Below are 12,592 nucleotides of genomic sequence, written 5' to 3'. Positions count from 1 at the left end.
AGCTTCAGATCTGAATATAAAATAAAATGGGATAAAAACAAGAAAAAGGATTAAACTACTGATTTAAAAGGTAAAGGTTTCTCTGTCAGTCATGTCTGATTCTAGGGCACAGTGATCATCTGTTTCTTGGCTGAGGAAGCCAATATTGTCAGAAGACCATTTCTGTGGTCATGTGGCCAGCATGGCTATATACCAAAGACTCAGGGAGCGCTGTTACTTTCTCATTGAAGTGATACCTATTTATCTACGTGCATTTGCATGGTTTAGAACTGCTAGGTGGGCAGGAGCCAGGGCAAGTAATGGGAGTGATAAATATTGCAGACTTGTGGGGGAAAACTATTATAGTCCATGATGTGTTTTTTTCCCCTGCCAGACACTTTAGAATGGTAGGAAAAAAGTACAGGTGACTAGGAATCTATATTATTTAAAAACTCTTTGCTATCTAGATGTTTGGAACATCATAAATCATTAAAGAATATGCACACCTCAAAGAGGATATAGATACAAATTGCTGAATAAGAAATTATGCAAGAAGGCAGCTGCTGCACACACTTATCTCTGCATGGAGATGGGCTATATTCATATTTCCCAATATTTAGTGAAGGATAATTTGAGAAGTTAGACTTTTATAGGATTTTTCAATGCATACTGAAAAAATAGTTCATTGATTATCATTCAGGTAGCATGTGAGGAATTCAGCAAATACTCTACCGTCACAGAGTTTTACTCCCATGATGGAAACGGTTTAAATACAACCACTTCTCTGGCAGACATGGCATATAATCAATCCACTGAATTTTTTTTTACCAACTATCTCCACTTAGCAAACAAGATATAAAATCCTTGAAACAAAGGAACTTTTTACAGCAGCATTTCCAAGAATAGAGTCCTAGGTTAAACAGATAGTTCTCCTGAGCAAGTAGAACCATATGCTTTGGCTTCGTTTGGTTGCAACATGTCAGAAGAACACATGAGTAATTTTTAGTGGGGAAAAATCCCCAAAGCCATACAACCTGATCTTACATGTGAGCTTTGTGATGTTCCTATCTTGTGTTTTTTTTAAACGTTTTTTAAAATACTGAAACCAAAGGAGTCATTATCTATGGAGAGTCTGAGTCATCCAGGTCACGGTTGTCCCAAAGCTGCTTTCCTTGAAGATGTTTCGCTTCTCATCCCAGAAGCTTCTTCAGTTCCAATTCTGAACTGAAGGAGCCTCCTGGATGAAAAGTGAAACATTTACAAGGAAAAACAAAGTCCAGTTGCCTTTTGAAAAAGCACTTTTGAGACAATTGAGTAGATAAGTCTTTGTATACATAATCAATGCTTATGTCACTTTAATCAAGCAAATCTAGGTGGCTTATGAAATAAATGAAGCAATTCATAAAGAGGAATCGTAGCCCCACATACTAAGTGGTGATTTCAGCATTTGATCTGCCACTTAAATAATAGAGTCTATTTTGTGGCATTTCAGATTAGGTTCAGATGAAAGGAATACATTTTTCCAGATATTTGAAGACTGATGTTAAAGGGCAAAATTAGAGAGTACCTTGGTACTCAACTGCTTTGAAATTCATCAAATCTGTTTGATGAATGCAAAATGCAAATCAATGCATTTTGACACGAAAATGTTGTCCTAACACTGTTTGGTATTCAACACATAAGCTAGAACTTGTTGATATCAACTGCCTTGTGACTCACTATATGGGAAAAAATTATTTGGTACTCATCACTTTTAGTATTCATCCTGCCTCCCGGAAACCAACTGAGTACCAAGGTACTATTGTATCTTGTTTATAGTTGCATTTCATTAACAAAATAGTGCACACAATATTAGTGCTTTATGTTTTTCAAAGGCCTTTAATATAAAATTGATAAGCAATATTCTGTTTTTCTCCTCCTGTGTTTCTTGTTATGTACATCTATTATGTGTATCAATATTAGCCAACATGGTAATTTTTGTTGAAGTATAACATTTATTATTTATTCTGGTTCATTTTTGCCTAGCAGGCCTATCTTAATTTTTTCAAACATTCATTTTATGTGAAGTATAATTGTGTTTTGGTGCATTTAAATCAAAATATTTATCATAGTTTGTTTAAAACAGAAAGATACAGCAATTGCAAATCTCCAAGAACAAATGAACAGTGTTAAGGAGAAGTTGATGGGACTGGTGGCTACAGAGGATAATCACAGTGTTGCTGGTTCTCCATTTCTTTCAACCTCCCATTTATTGCCTTCTCATTCTACAGCTAATTTTTCTTCAATGGCAAATGAAAATCTACCCTTTTCACTTAGCCAGGAGCTGAAACCATGGCAGAATTCTAAACTCTCAAATTCACAATATGTAGCAGGATTACCTAGTAAAAAAAGGTCTACTGATGACCTAGAACGTACAGATCAAGACAACATATCACTAGACATTACTGCTAAGTGCAAACTAGTGAATAAGCAGCATTCAGGTGCTAAGTATGATGAAGAGCAATGGTTTTCCCAATCCAGCACTGTACTTACTAGAAAGAGGATACATGAACCCAGTTTCAGCACACCGAGCAAAGGAGCAAGGCCACCACATTTTTCAGCACTGAAGCACAAACAAAGCTCTGAAGTAAGTTCTGCGGGCAATAAAAAATTTCAAAAAATCTTGCAGGATCTGAGTGTGAATCACATTGCCACAATGCAACCAACTTCCAGGGGACCCAAATACAATTATGAAAGGAGAATGATGTTGCAACCGAAGAAAATCCCCTTCAACTTTTCTGGTTCCATGGCCTCCAGTATTCAGTGTGGTGTGAATAAATCAGCCAGCAGAATGCAAAGAACGAGCAGATTAATAGAATATCCTCGGTCAGCACCAAGAAGCACTAAGGATGGAGATTGTTTGCATCAGCCTCCACCTTTGCCATCGTTGGTGCTTAAGAACTCACTGCAAATTAAGGCTGACAGTGGGTTTGAGTCTTTATACAATCAAGGCTATGGCTTGCTGCTAGACAATCATCTAGTAGGGAACTGCGCATCTACATTTTATCCCACAAACTTGGGGAATTTTCATTATCAGCATAAAGATTTTCTGACAAGAGCTATTCCAAGCCTGCCTCCCTCCCAGCATTTTTTCTTAGATTCTGGCAGCAGTTCTTCTGGGGAGGGAACCTATTGCCATCAAACACAGGCTTGTGAAGTTTGCCATGGCAGTCTCTCTTCTTCTAGTGACAGCTGCATGATTGACACAGATCCTGAATATAGTATGTTGGATTATGGAAAATTTTACAGCAAAACTAAACAAATTGTGAATTTCAATGAAGATTTGGAACCCACTTATGTATAAAAATAAAATGTGAATTTACTATACATTTCTGTTTTTCAGTAGTAAATGAGAATATCCTCAAAAGCATGGCTTTTCCTGTAAGTTGTTTGAACCTATAAAAATTAGTCACATAGAAGCCCAGGTAACATATTTTCTATAGAATAATACCAATTTCAATTCTGATTTGCTAGACCTCCTCTAAAAAGTTCAGTATCCATCTATCTACTCATTCATTTATTTATTTTTTCTAATGCCTGTGCAAAAGGAAGAAAAGAAACACATTTGTGAGCAAACTCAAATTATTATCAAGGTGTTAATTACCAGAAACCAGCATGATTTATCAAGAAGTCTTTCCAGACTAGTTAAGAGACAGGTATCAAGTGAGCGGCCATAAGGAACATTTCTGGATCTACTTTTCAGTCTTTTGATTGAAGATTTGGGTGAAGGGGCAGAATTATTAAAGTTGCAGATATAAAATTGAAAGGGAGAATTAATATCACGGAAGACTGAAATACAATTCAAAATTACCAGATTCGAGAAATACATTGAAGGCAACAAAATGAAATTTAACAGATGCAAGTAGTGTTCCTCACTTAGGAAACAAAAATCTGGGGACAGGTAAGGAATATCTAGTTTGATTGTGAAAATTATCGTGGAGTAGTAATGTCTTGTAAGCTGGGTATGAGTCATCAGTGTGATATGGCTATATAAAATATAATTACAGGCTGAAGTCTATGTTTAGCACCATAGAAGATCGACATGGAAATAGTGATGTGGTCCCTTTTTTCTCTGCACGAATAACATGTATCCGTGTCGAAAGGATTACTCAGCCAGCTGAGACCATTTGTATGTAATTATTTTTATTTAGTAAGCTTTCCAAATTGCATTACTGAATTATAAATTCTCTTACCTTTTAGCTGTGTTGCTACTCAGAACAACTGATGATAGTAAGAGTACTCTAATCTGACATCTGCATAACAGAGGGAAAATAATGATGTATCTACTTATATATTTGCTAGAAAATTAGTTATGTGGGTTCATAAGTAAATTGGGATACATAATCACATGTTCTGCTAGGAATCCTGTATCCTTGGCAATGGGTCAACTATCTGAATGATAACAATGATGTTAAAAGCCCCCAGATGCTGAATACTTGGCCCAGGCCTAATGACACAGGAAGAAAAGTATTATGCATCTGCTAGCGCAGGTCTGTCAAACTCCAGAGTCCATGGGTCAGATGTGCATGCGCTGGCCATGCCCATGCCCGATTTAGCAAAGGAGAAAAAAGTCCCGATACGTCATGTGACAACGCCGTGAGTTTGACCTCCCTGTGCTAGCTCAAGGGGGTCCATCCTCTGCTGTTTCTTTGGAGTTCCTGTCAAGCTGAAGGGACATGGATTGGTATATTCATTAGAATTTTTTATTATGTTTTTATTTCATAATTCTAGGCAGCAAACATTCTGTTTTCCTCACAACAATCTTGTGAGGTATGTTGGGTTGAGGAAGAGTGATTGATGCAGTCACCCAGCTGGCTTTTCATATTAAGGTGGGATTAGATCTTTGTCTTCTGGTTTCTAGACCAGCACCTTACCTATTTTTTAGTTTTTTTTCTTCATAAGTGTATGTTGTTTATTTTTGTGCTTAATAAACTATCCATTCGATAGAAAATTTCTTTTGTTTGAAGGAAGTTGTTGCATCTCAGAAATACAAAATGCTTGGCTATGAACTAGTGGAAGATCTTCTAAATGGGAAATCTTCCAGTCATGTGAACAGAGAAGACCCTTTGAAAGCTTTTACAGAATCAATACCACCAAAAGGTTTAAAAATCAGGTGAAATTCCCTTAACCACCTTACTTAACAATAGAAATTATTAATTTCCTTCAAGATGAGATCTGTGCATGGAAGGTTTAATTACTTGTTACCTTTCAAGTTTGCATGCACCACTTCCTGTACTTATAAATCTATTGTCTACTGGGACAATACAGAAGCCTTTTCTTTGTCTAAAAGTATTACTTAATGTTTTCCACAACATGTGTCCTGTTGGTTGAACTGATACCCTCAGAGCTTCCATCATTTCCATTCACAGGTTCTCATTTGATTTATTCACTCTCCCACAGTGTATCATCTAAGTCACAGCATGGTCTAAGAAATCAAGTCTATTTACATAGTCTGCATTTGCAGAATTCCTTTTCTTTCTTCCTTGGACTGGAAAAATGGGTGAAAAAGATACCAAGGCCTTCAGAGTTTTGAAATTCTTTCTTCAAAGTCAAAGAAAGAAGGACTATGGTAATAGGGTTGGGGTCTTCTTTGCAGTATCATTATTTGCATGTAAATTAACAGGAAGAGAAATTGCCAGCATACCTGGTAAGTCTTGGAAATAGTTCTGTCACGTCCTAGCTCTAGGCAGACAATGTGCATCACAAGCTAATTGGTCCAATACATTTCTTTTGTTTCCCTGCAGCAGCAAATTGCCAACAACCAAACTTGCACTGTATCTTCCTGTCTTCCATAATATAACTAATCTTGCAGGACTTCTAATGTCTGTCCTTGCTTGTCAGATTCAAGTAAATCATGAATTAAACAATCAGCCACAACAGTATTTGTAAGGCAAGACTTACCCAATTCAGTCTGAATTAAAGCAGATTTGCTACTAGTGAATTGGTTTCAAAAGGTTAAGTCAAGTATTGATAGTAAATAGCAATAGCGCATATCTATGTATGTATGTATGTATGTATGTGTATATGTGTATATATATATATATATATATATATATATATATATATATATATATATATATATATATATATATATATATATATATAAAAATATAAATATATAAATATATAAATATAACTTCAAAATGCTTTACAACCCTCTCTCAGTGGTTTACAAACATCAGCATATTGCCCTAAAAGCTCAGTCCTCATTTTACCAATCTCGGAAGGATGGAAAGCTGAGTCAAATCTTGAACCAGTCAGAATCAAACTCCTGGCAGTCAGCAGAGTTAGCCTGCAATACTGCATTTTAACCACTGCATCACCTAAACATGATGGGAAGGATGAAAAATTCCAGAACAATAGAGCATTTCAATCAGGGTTCCAAGGACAAGGCTGTAATACAGATAAGATGAAGAAAATGATTAAGGAACCAGAAGCAAAATGTAGCCTGAGGCATATGAGTATGGGTTGTAACAAGATGTAGTTCCAGCAGCAATTGAGACATACTAAGCCCTTGCCTAAACATGGCTAATTCCTTCCAGATGTAATTACCTGACATTTCAAGCTACATGTGATTTATGAGCCATGGCACTCATGTGCATTCCTTTCTATCTTCTACCTGAAAACTATCAAAGTGATATGGGATTGAGAAATTCAACATGGTCTCTTGGGAGCAGAGGCAGGAATATTTGAAGCAATCCTTTTAGTGCCCAAACATGACTGCTTTGTTTCTGTCTGTATTCTTTCTGCCTGTCTGAATAACTATAGCCTGTGGCTAATACACAGTGGTTTTGAAGAGATGCTCAAGCATGAAGTGATTTCCACAATGATTCACCAACTTGACCTTCCAACAGTGAACTGGTATGCTGCATGGCTATTTCAACTTATTTTCAGTAGAGTGATGCACCGCAAGGGTAATGGCCACACGGGAAACAATTTTGTTATCCTAGTCCTCTGAAAATTGAGGCCAGATCTTATCATGCCAGAAATGTCCACATCTCTTTACAACCTATTTGGAAATGAGAGACTTTACAGAGAACCATACATCATTTTCATTATTCCTAGCCTGAGGGGAAAGCATGCTTATGGAAGTATTAATCTCTGTTAAATTATGTCATGTTCTTTTTGTGCAATTGCTTCAGGATTGTTATTAATTTGAAAATGAAACAATGGTTTTAGTTCAATCTTATTTGCCTTCATACTGTCTCTGAAACCCAACAATCAGGATTTGTTTGAGGATCACTTAATGGAACAATGGCTGAAGAATCCAAACTATATGATTCTAGCAGATCATTTCATATATAAACCCAAGCTTAAAAATGAGAGAATTGTAGGAGATAAAGGTTAACCCAATCAAATTTGATCTCTTTTTACAATACATTAATTGGTAAGTATAAGGGAGAATTTACCTTCTAGTTTGCCAAGGGCACTAGTGCTGATGATTACAAGATAATACTCTCCAATCTATTAAGTTTATCCATTTAAATTTATTCATTTTCACATCTGGTTAAACTGGCCCTTGTATTATCCTTTCATTCCAATGTAATAATCCTGTTCTTAGGTGTTTGGATCAGGTTGTAGAACAGTGTTTTAATTAACATACCCATTCTCATAAGTTTCTAGGAAGATTATGAAATATTTTGTCGTTTCTATAGGAAGGTGGTAGGTGTTGAGGCCTTAATCTGTGGTTTGGTGATCCCCTTTAAATACAGGTAATCCTCATTTAGTGACAATTAGGATTGTGACTTAGTTATTAAGCAAAGTGGTTGTGAAGTGAAACTGCAACTGTACTTATGACTTACTTAGTTTGTCTTTGCTTTACAGACCTGCGAAGATTGTAAATGTAAGGACTGGTTGCAAAGTTACTTTTTCATCACCATCGTAACTGTGAATGGTCACTCAATGAGGTAGTCACTAAACAAGGACTACTCAAATATGCATTTTTAAAAAAATTATCCCGCATTTATTATTTTTATAAGTAATTCAAAGTGACAAACATACTTAATATTTCTTCCTCCTCCTATTTTCCCCACATCAACATGCCTGGAAGGTTAACACTGAAAGATGAAATCAGGAAAGCAAGGGCTCAGAATGAAAGACTTGCAACAAAAGTCAAAGATAATAAAGTTAAATATTAATAACAAGAAAAAAAATCAAGGAAACAGTAGGTCCATTAAAGAGAGAAGATGCAAGGAAGTAACAGGCAGTAGGGAGAAAGCAGAGCTGCTTAACTCATTCTTTGCATCAGTCTTCACGCAAAAAGAAATTATAACATACACATACATACCGCCCCACAAATGTACAAAGCACAAAGACAGAATTCCATAGTCTAGATATGCACTTTCTTGTGCACCTGAGGAGGAGGTGAGTTCAGTGCTGTAATATGAACAGTGGTGTTCAGCTCTTTTGGTGAGCATTGGTGGGCAGGGAGAGAATCATCAGTCTTCACACAAAAAGAAATTATAGCTCAATGTACCAAAAAATTACTGTAAAAAACAAACTAGAAATAAAAATTAAAATAAGCAAGAAAATGGTAAGAGAACACCTATCTAATCTTGAATATAAATCTTCAGGACCTGACAGATTATATCCCAGAGTTCTGAAGGAGCTGGCAGATGCCATCAGAACCATTGTACTATATCTTTCAAAAACCCTGGAGCGTTGGAGAAGTACTTAAGGATTCGAAAAGGGCTGATGTGGTTCCCATCTTCAAGAAAGGAAAAAACAGACCCAGGAAACTACAGACCAATCAGTCTAACATCAATACCTGGGAAGATTCTGGAAAAGATAATCAAGAAACAGATCTACAAATAACTAGAAGCAAATAAAAGTTATAACTAGCAGCCAGCATGGGCTTGTTAAAACTGATCATGCCAAACCAATCTTATTTTATTCTTTGATGAAGTGACCAAATTAGTAGATCAGCGAAATGCTGTGGACATAGTATACTTAGATTTCAGCAAGGCATTTGACAAAGTAGACAACAACCTACTTTTGGTAAGCTAGAAAAATGTGGAATAGACAAGATCACCATCAGATGGATTTGTAGATGGCTGATAAACCTTACTCAATGAGTACCTAATGGTACTATATCCACATGGAGAGGAGTAAGCTAGCAGAGGCACCATGGGCCTGTCCTTCACTGTTTCCAGGGCAGCCCCATGGGCCAGATCTAAGCACCTTACATGCCGGATCCTGCCTGCAGGCCTTGAGTTTGACATCCCTGAACTAAGATGATCAAAGGCCCGGAGACTAAAAGATATGAAGAATGGCTGCAGAATTGGGGTCTTGGCTAGTCTAAAGAAAAAAAGAATTGGGGGGACATGATAGCAGTATTTCAGTATTTGAGAGACTGCCACAAAGAAGAGGGGGTCAAATTATTCTAATTTGTTAGAATTAGTGTTAGCACCAGAGGACAGGAAACAAGAAATAGAGGATGGAAACTACCCAAAGAGAGAAGCAACCTGGAATTAAGGAGAAACTTCCTAACAGTGAGGACAATTAACTAGCTTGCTTTCAGAAATTGTGGGTGCCCATGGGGTTTTTTAAGATACTAGGCAGTCACTTATCTGAAATACAGGTGAAACTCAAAAAATTAAAATATCGTGCAAAAGTTCATTTATTTCAGTGATGCAACTTAAAAGGTGAATTTAATATATGAGATAGACTCATTACACGCAAAGCAAGATAATTCAAGCTGTGATGTGTCATAATTGAGACGATTATGGCTTACAGCTCATGAAAACTCCAAATCCACAATCTCAGAAAATTAGAATATTGTGAAAAAGTTCAATATTCTAGGCTCAAAGTGTCCCACTCTAATCAGCTAATTAAGCCATAACACCTGCAAAGGGTTCCTGAGCCTTTAAATGGTCTCTCAGTCTGGTTCAGTAGGAATCACAATCATGGGAAAGACTGCTGACCTGACAGTTGTGCAGAAAACCATCATTGACACCCTCCATAAGGAGGGAAAGCCTCAAAAGGTAATTGCAAAAGAAGTTGGGTATTTCCAAAGTGCTGTATCAAAGCACATTAATAGAAAGTTATGTGGAAGGGAAAAGTGTGGAAGAAAAAGGTGCACAAGCAGCCGGGATGACCGCAGCCTGGAGGATTGTCAGGAAAAGGCCATTCAAAAGTGTTGGGGACTTTCACAAGGAGTGGACTGAAGCTGGAGTCAGTGCATCAAGAGCCACTACACACAGATGGATCCTGGACATGGGCTTCAAATGTTGTCAAGCCGCTCCTGAACAAACAACATCAGAAGCATCTTACCTGGGCTAAAGAAAAACAGAACCGGTCTGTTACTCAGTGGTCCAAAGTCCACTTTTCTGATGAGAGCAACTTTTGCATCTCATTTGGAAACCAAAGACCCAGAGTCTGGAGGAAGAATGGAGAGGCACACACTGCAAGATGCTTGAAGTCCAGTGTGAAGTTTCCAGTCTGTGTTGATTTGGGGAGTCATGTCATCTGCTGGTGTTGATCCACTGTGCATCATTAAGTCCACGGTCAACGCAGCCGTCTACCAGATGATTTTGGAGCACTTCATGCTTCCTTCCGCAGACAAGCTTTATGGGGATGCGGACTTCATTTTCCAGCAGGACTTGGCACCTGCCCACACTGCCAAAAGCACCAAAACCTGGTTCAATGACCGTGGGATTACTGCGCTTAATTGGCCAGCAAACTCGCCTGACCTGAACCCCATAGAGAATCTATGGGGCATTGCCAAGGGAAAGATGAGAGACATGAGACCAAACTGCAGAAGAGCTGAAGGCCGCTATTGAAGCATCCTGGTCTTCCATAACACCTCAGCAGTGCCACAGGCTGATAGCTTCCATGCCACGCCGCATTGAGGCAGTAATTGCTGCAGAAGGGGCCCAAACCAAGTACTGAGTACATATGCATGCTTATACTTTTCAGAGGTCCGATATTGTTCTATGTACAATCCTTGTTTTATTTGATTGCATGTAATATTCTAATTTTCTGAGATTGTGGATTTGGGGTTTTCATGAGCTGTAAGCCATAGTCATATCAATTATGACAAATCACAGCTTGAACTATCTTGCTTTGCATGTAATGAGTATATTAGTTTCACCTTTTAAGTTGCATTACTGAAATAAATGAACTTTTGCACGATATTCTAATTTTTCGAGTTTCACCTGTAACATAGGTTCTTGCTTAAGCAGAGAGCTAGACTAGAAGACCTCCAAGGTCCCTTCCAGCTCTGTTCTATAAAAGGTGAACTGGGCTGAGAAAGAGTGACTAGTTCAAAGTCACCAGCCAACTTTCTTGCCTAAGATGGAACTACAACTATCTCCATGTTTTTAGCCTGGTGCCTTTCTTAGAGAGCTGTTTCCAACTGCTTGATCAACTTTGTTGCCATTCTGTAAAGTTGTACTACTATGCTGAATAGTAGAAATATTTCTATAAGGCATGACATGATCAATGCAAAAGACAGAGTACCTCCCAGTGATTTGCCAATTATATCTGTATTAATGCAGTATAAAATTACAGTTCATTTGCATAAGTATAAGTAATGTTATACTTTTGACTGATTCAAATCCTTGTCAACCACAATTCCAAGCTTTATCCCATTCAATTTTGTGTTATGTATTTCACGGCTATTCTTTCACCTCATTAATAAAAATGTGAATGGAACAGAAAGCTACAACACACCACTCCCTATCTTCTTTCACTTTAACTAAGGAATGCGTTTCAAGAGTACCCACTATATCAAAGTCATAATTATGTATTTTACTAATCTAAGCTTCTGAGGTATTGTTAGATGTCATGCCCTGGATCAAAAGTGAGATAAGGTTAGCTTGGCAAGACTTGTTCTTGGCAAACCAATGCTGACCTGGCACGAGAAGTTTCTGGGCAATGCCCAGAATCCCTAGACAGTGCAGCTACTTGGTACAGCCTTCTCAAAGAGTCAACACATCAATACTTGTGATTTTTAAGGTTAACATTTAGAGGCATCGTTCCCTCGAGGGAAGGTAAGTGCAGAGGTAAACCATAGGAGAGAGCTGGTGTCCACATTCCTTCTTCGGCAGCATCGGGCAAGTAATCGTGGAGAGCAAACTCTGTAGCTAAGCAGACCCACCTTGAGTCCTGGTGGAACTTCCCTTCTCCCCTCAAACCGCGGCATGACTAAGACTAACTCGGTTATCAGCGCGCAAGGCGACGGCTGCGCTTTAACGCGCACCCTGAGTGGTACCGGTACATTTGCCTCAGCCAACCTCCCCACCCGAGCAGGCGACAGAGGGCACCAGGAGAAAACCCGAATTACAGACGTGCTTTCGGGGCCACGGAAGGCCTCCGTCCCGCCTGTGGCGCCCACCAGACGATACCCCAACACCCTTGGAACTCCAGAGAAGTTCCCGTTGAAGCCCCGCCCATTTCGCATCAGCCTCTTCTCCGGGTTCGCCCCAATGCCGTGGGAAGTATCCCCGAGTTCCATTGGTTCTGCGGCGGTGACAATTCAGGCCCCGAGGTTCGTCATTGGATCCCGGAAAGGAAAGAATGCGCGGCCCGATTATTTTCGTAGCTCTTCTGTCATTGGCTGCTTATATAGCGC

The 12,592-nt window shown here is 38.5% G+C and overlaps 1 protein-coding gene and 1 long non-coding RNA gene across 6 annotated transcripts in view; both read left to right on the top strand.

The window, feature by feature from the left end:
- Positions 1–3,343, top strand: part of GPR156 (G protein-coupled receptor 156) — a 42,167-nt gene extending 38,824 nt beyond the window's left edge. For all 5 annotated transcript variants that reach the window (XM_087926142.1, XM_087926138.1, XM_026713344.2 and 2 more), the window contains one exon: positions 2,105–3,343. In XM_087926142.1, the coding sequence (XP_087782268.1) occupies positions 2,105–3,322 (1,218 nt within the window). In that variant the 3' untranslated portion in view covers positions 3,323–3,343. The remainder of the gene's footprint in view (positions 1–2,104) is intronic.
- A 1,657-nt stretch (positions 3,344–5,000) lies between these two features.
- Positions 5,001–8,702, top strand: LOC148127200 (uncharacterized). The gene is made up of 3 exons (XR_015742060.1): positions 5,001–5,131; positions 7,843–7,925; positions 8,592–8,702. It is a non-coding gene; the product is annotated as an uncharacterized LOC148127200 (long non-coding RNA).
- The last annotated feature ends 3,890 nt before the right edge of the window (positions 8,703–12,592 follow it).

This window comes from Pseudonaja textilis, chromosome 2 (genome assembly GCF_049901715.1).
Source record: "Pseudonaja textilis isolate UNSWEBS1 chromosome 2, rPseTex1.2, whole genome shotgun sequence".
Classification (NCBI taxonomy): Eukaryota; Metazoa; Chordata; class Lepidosauria; order Squamata; family Elapidae; genus Pseudonaja; species Pseudonaja textilis.
This window is presented reverse-complemented; position numbering and strand designations above follow the sequence as displayed.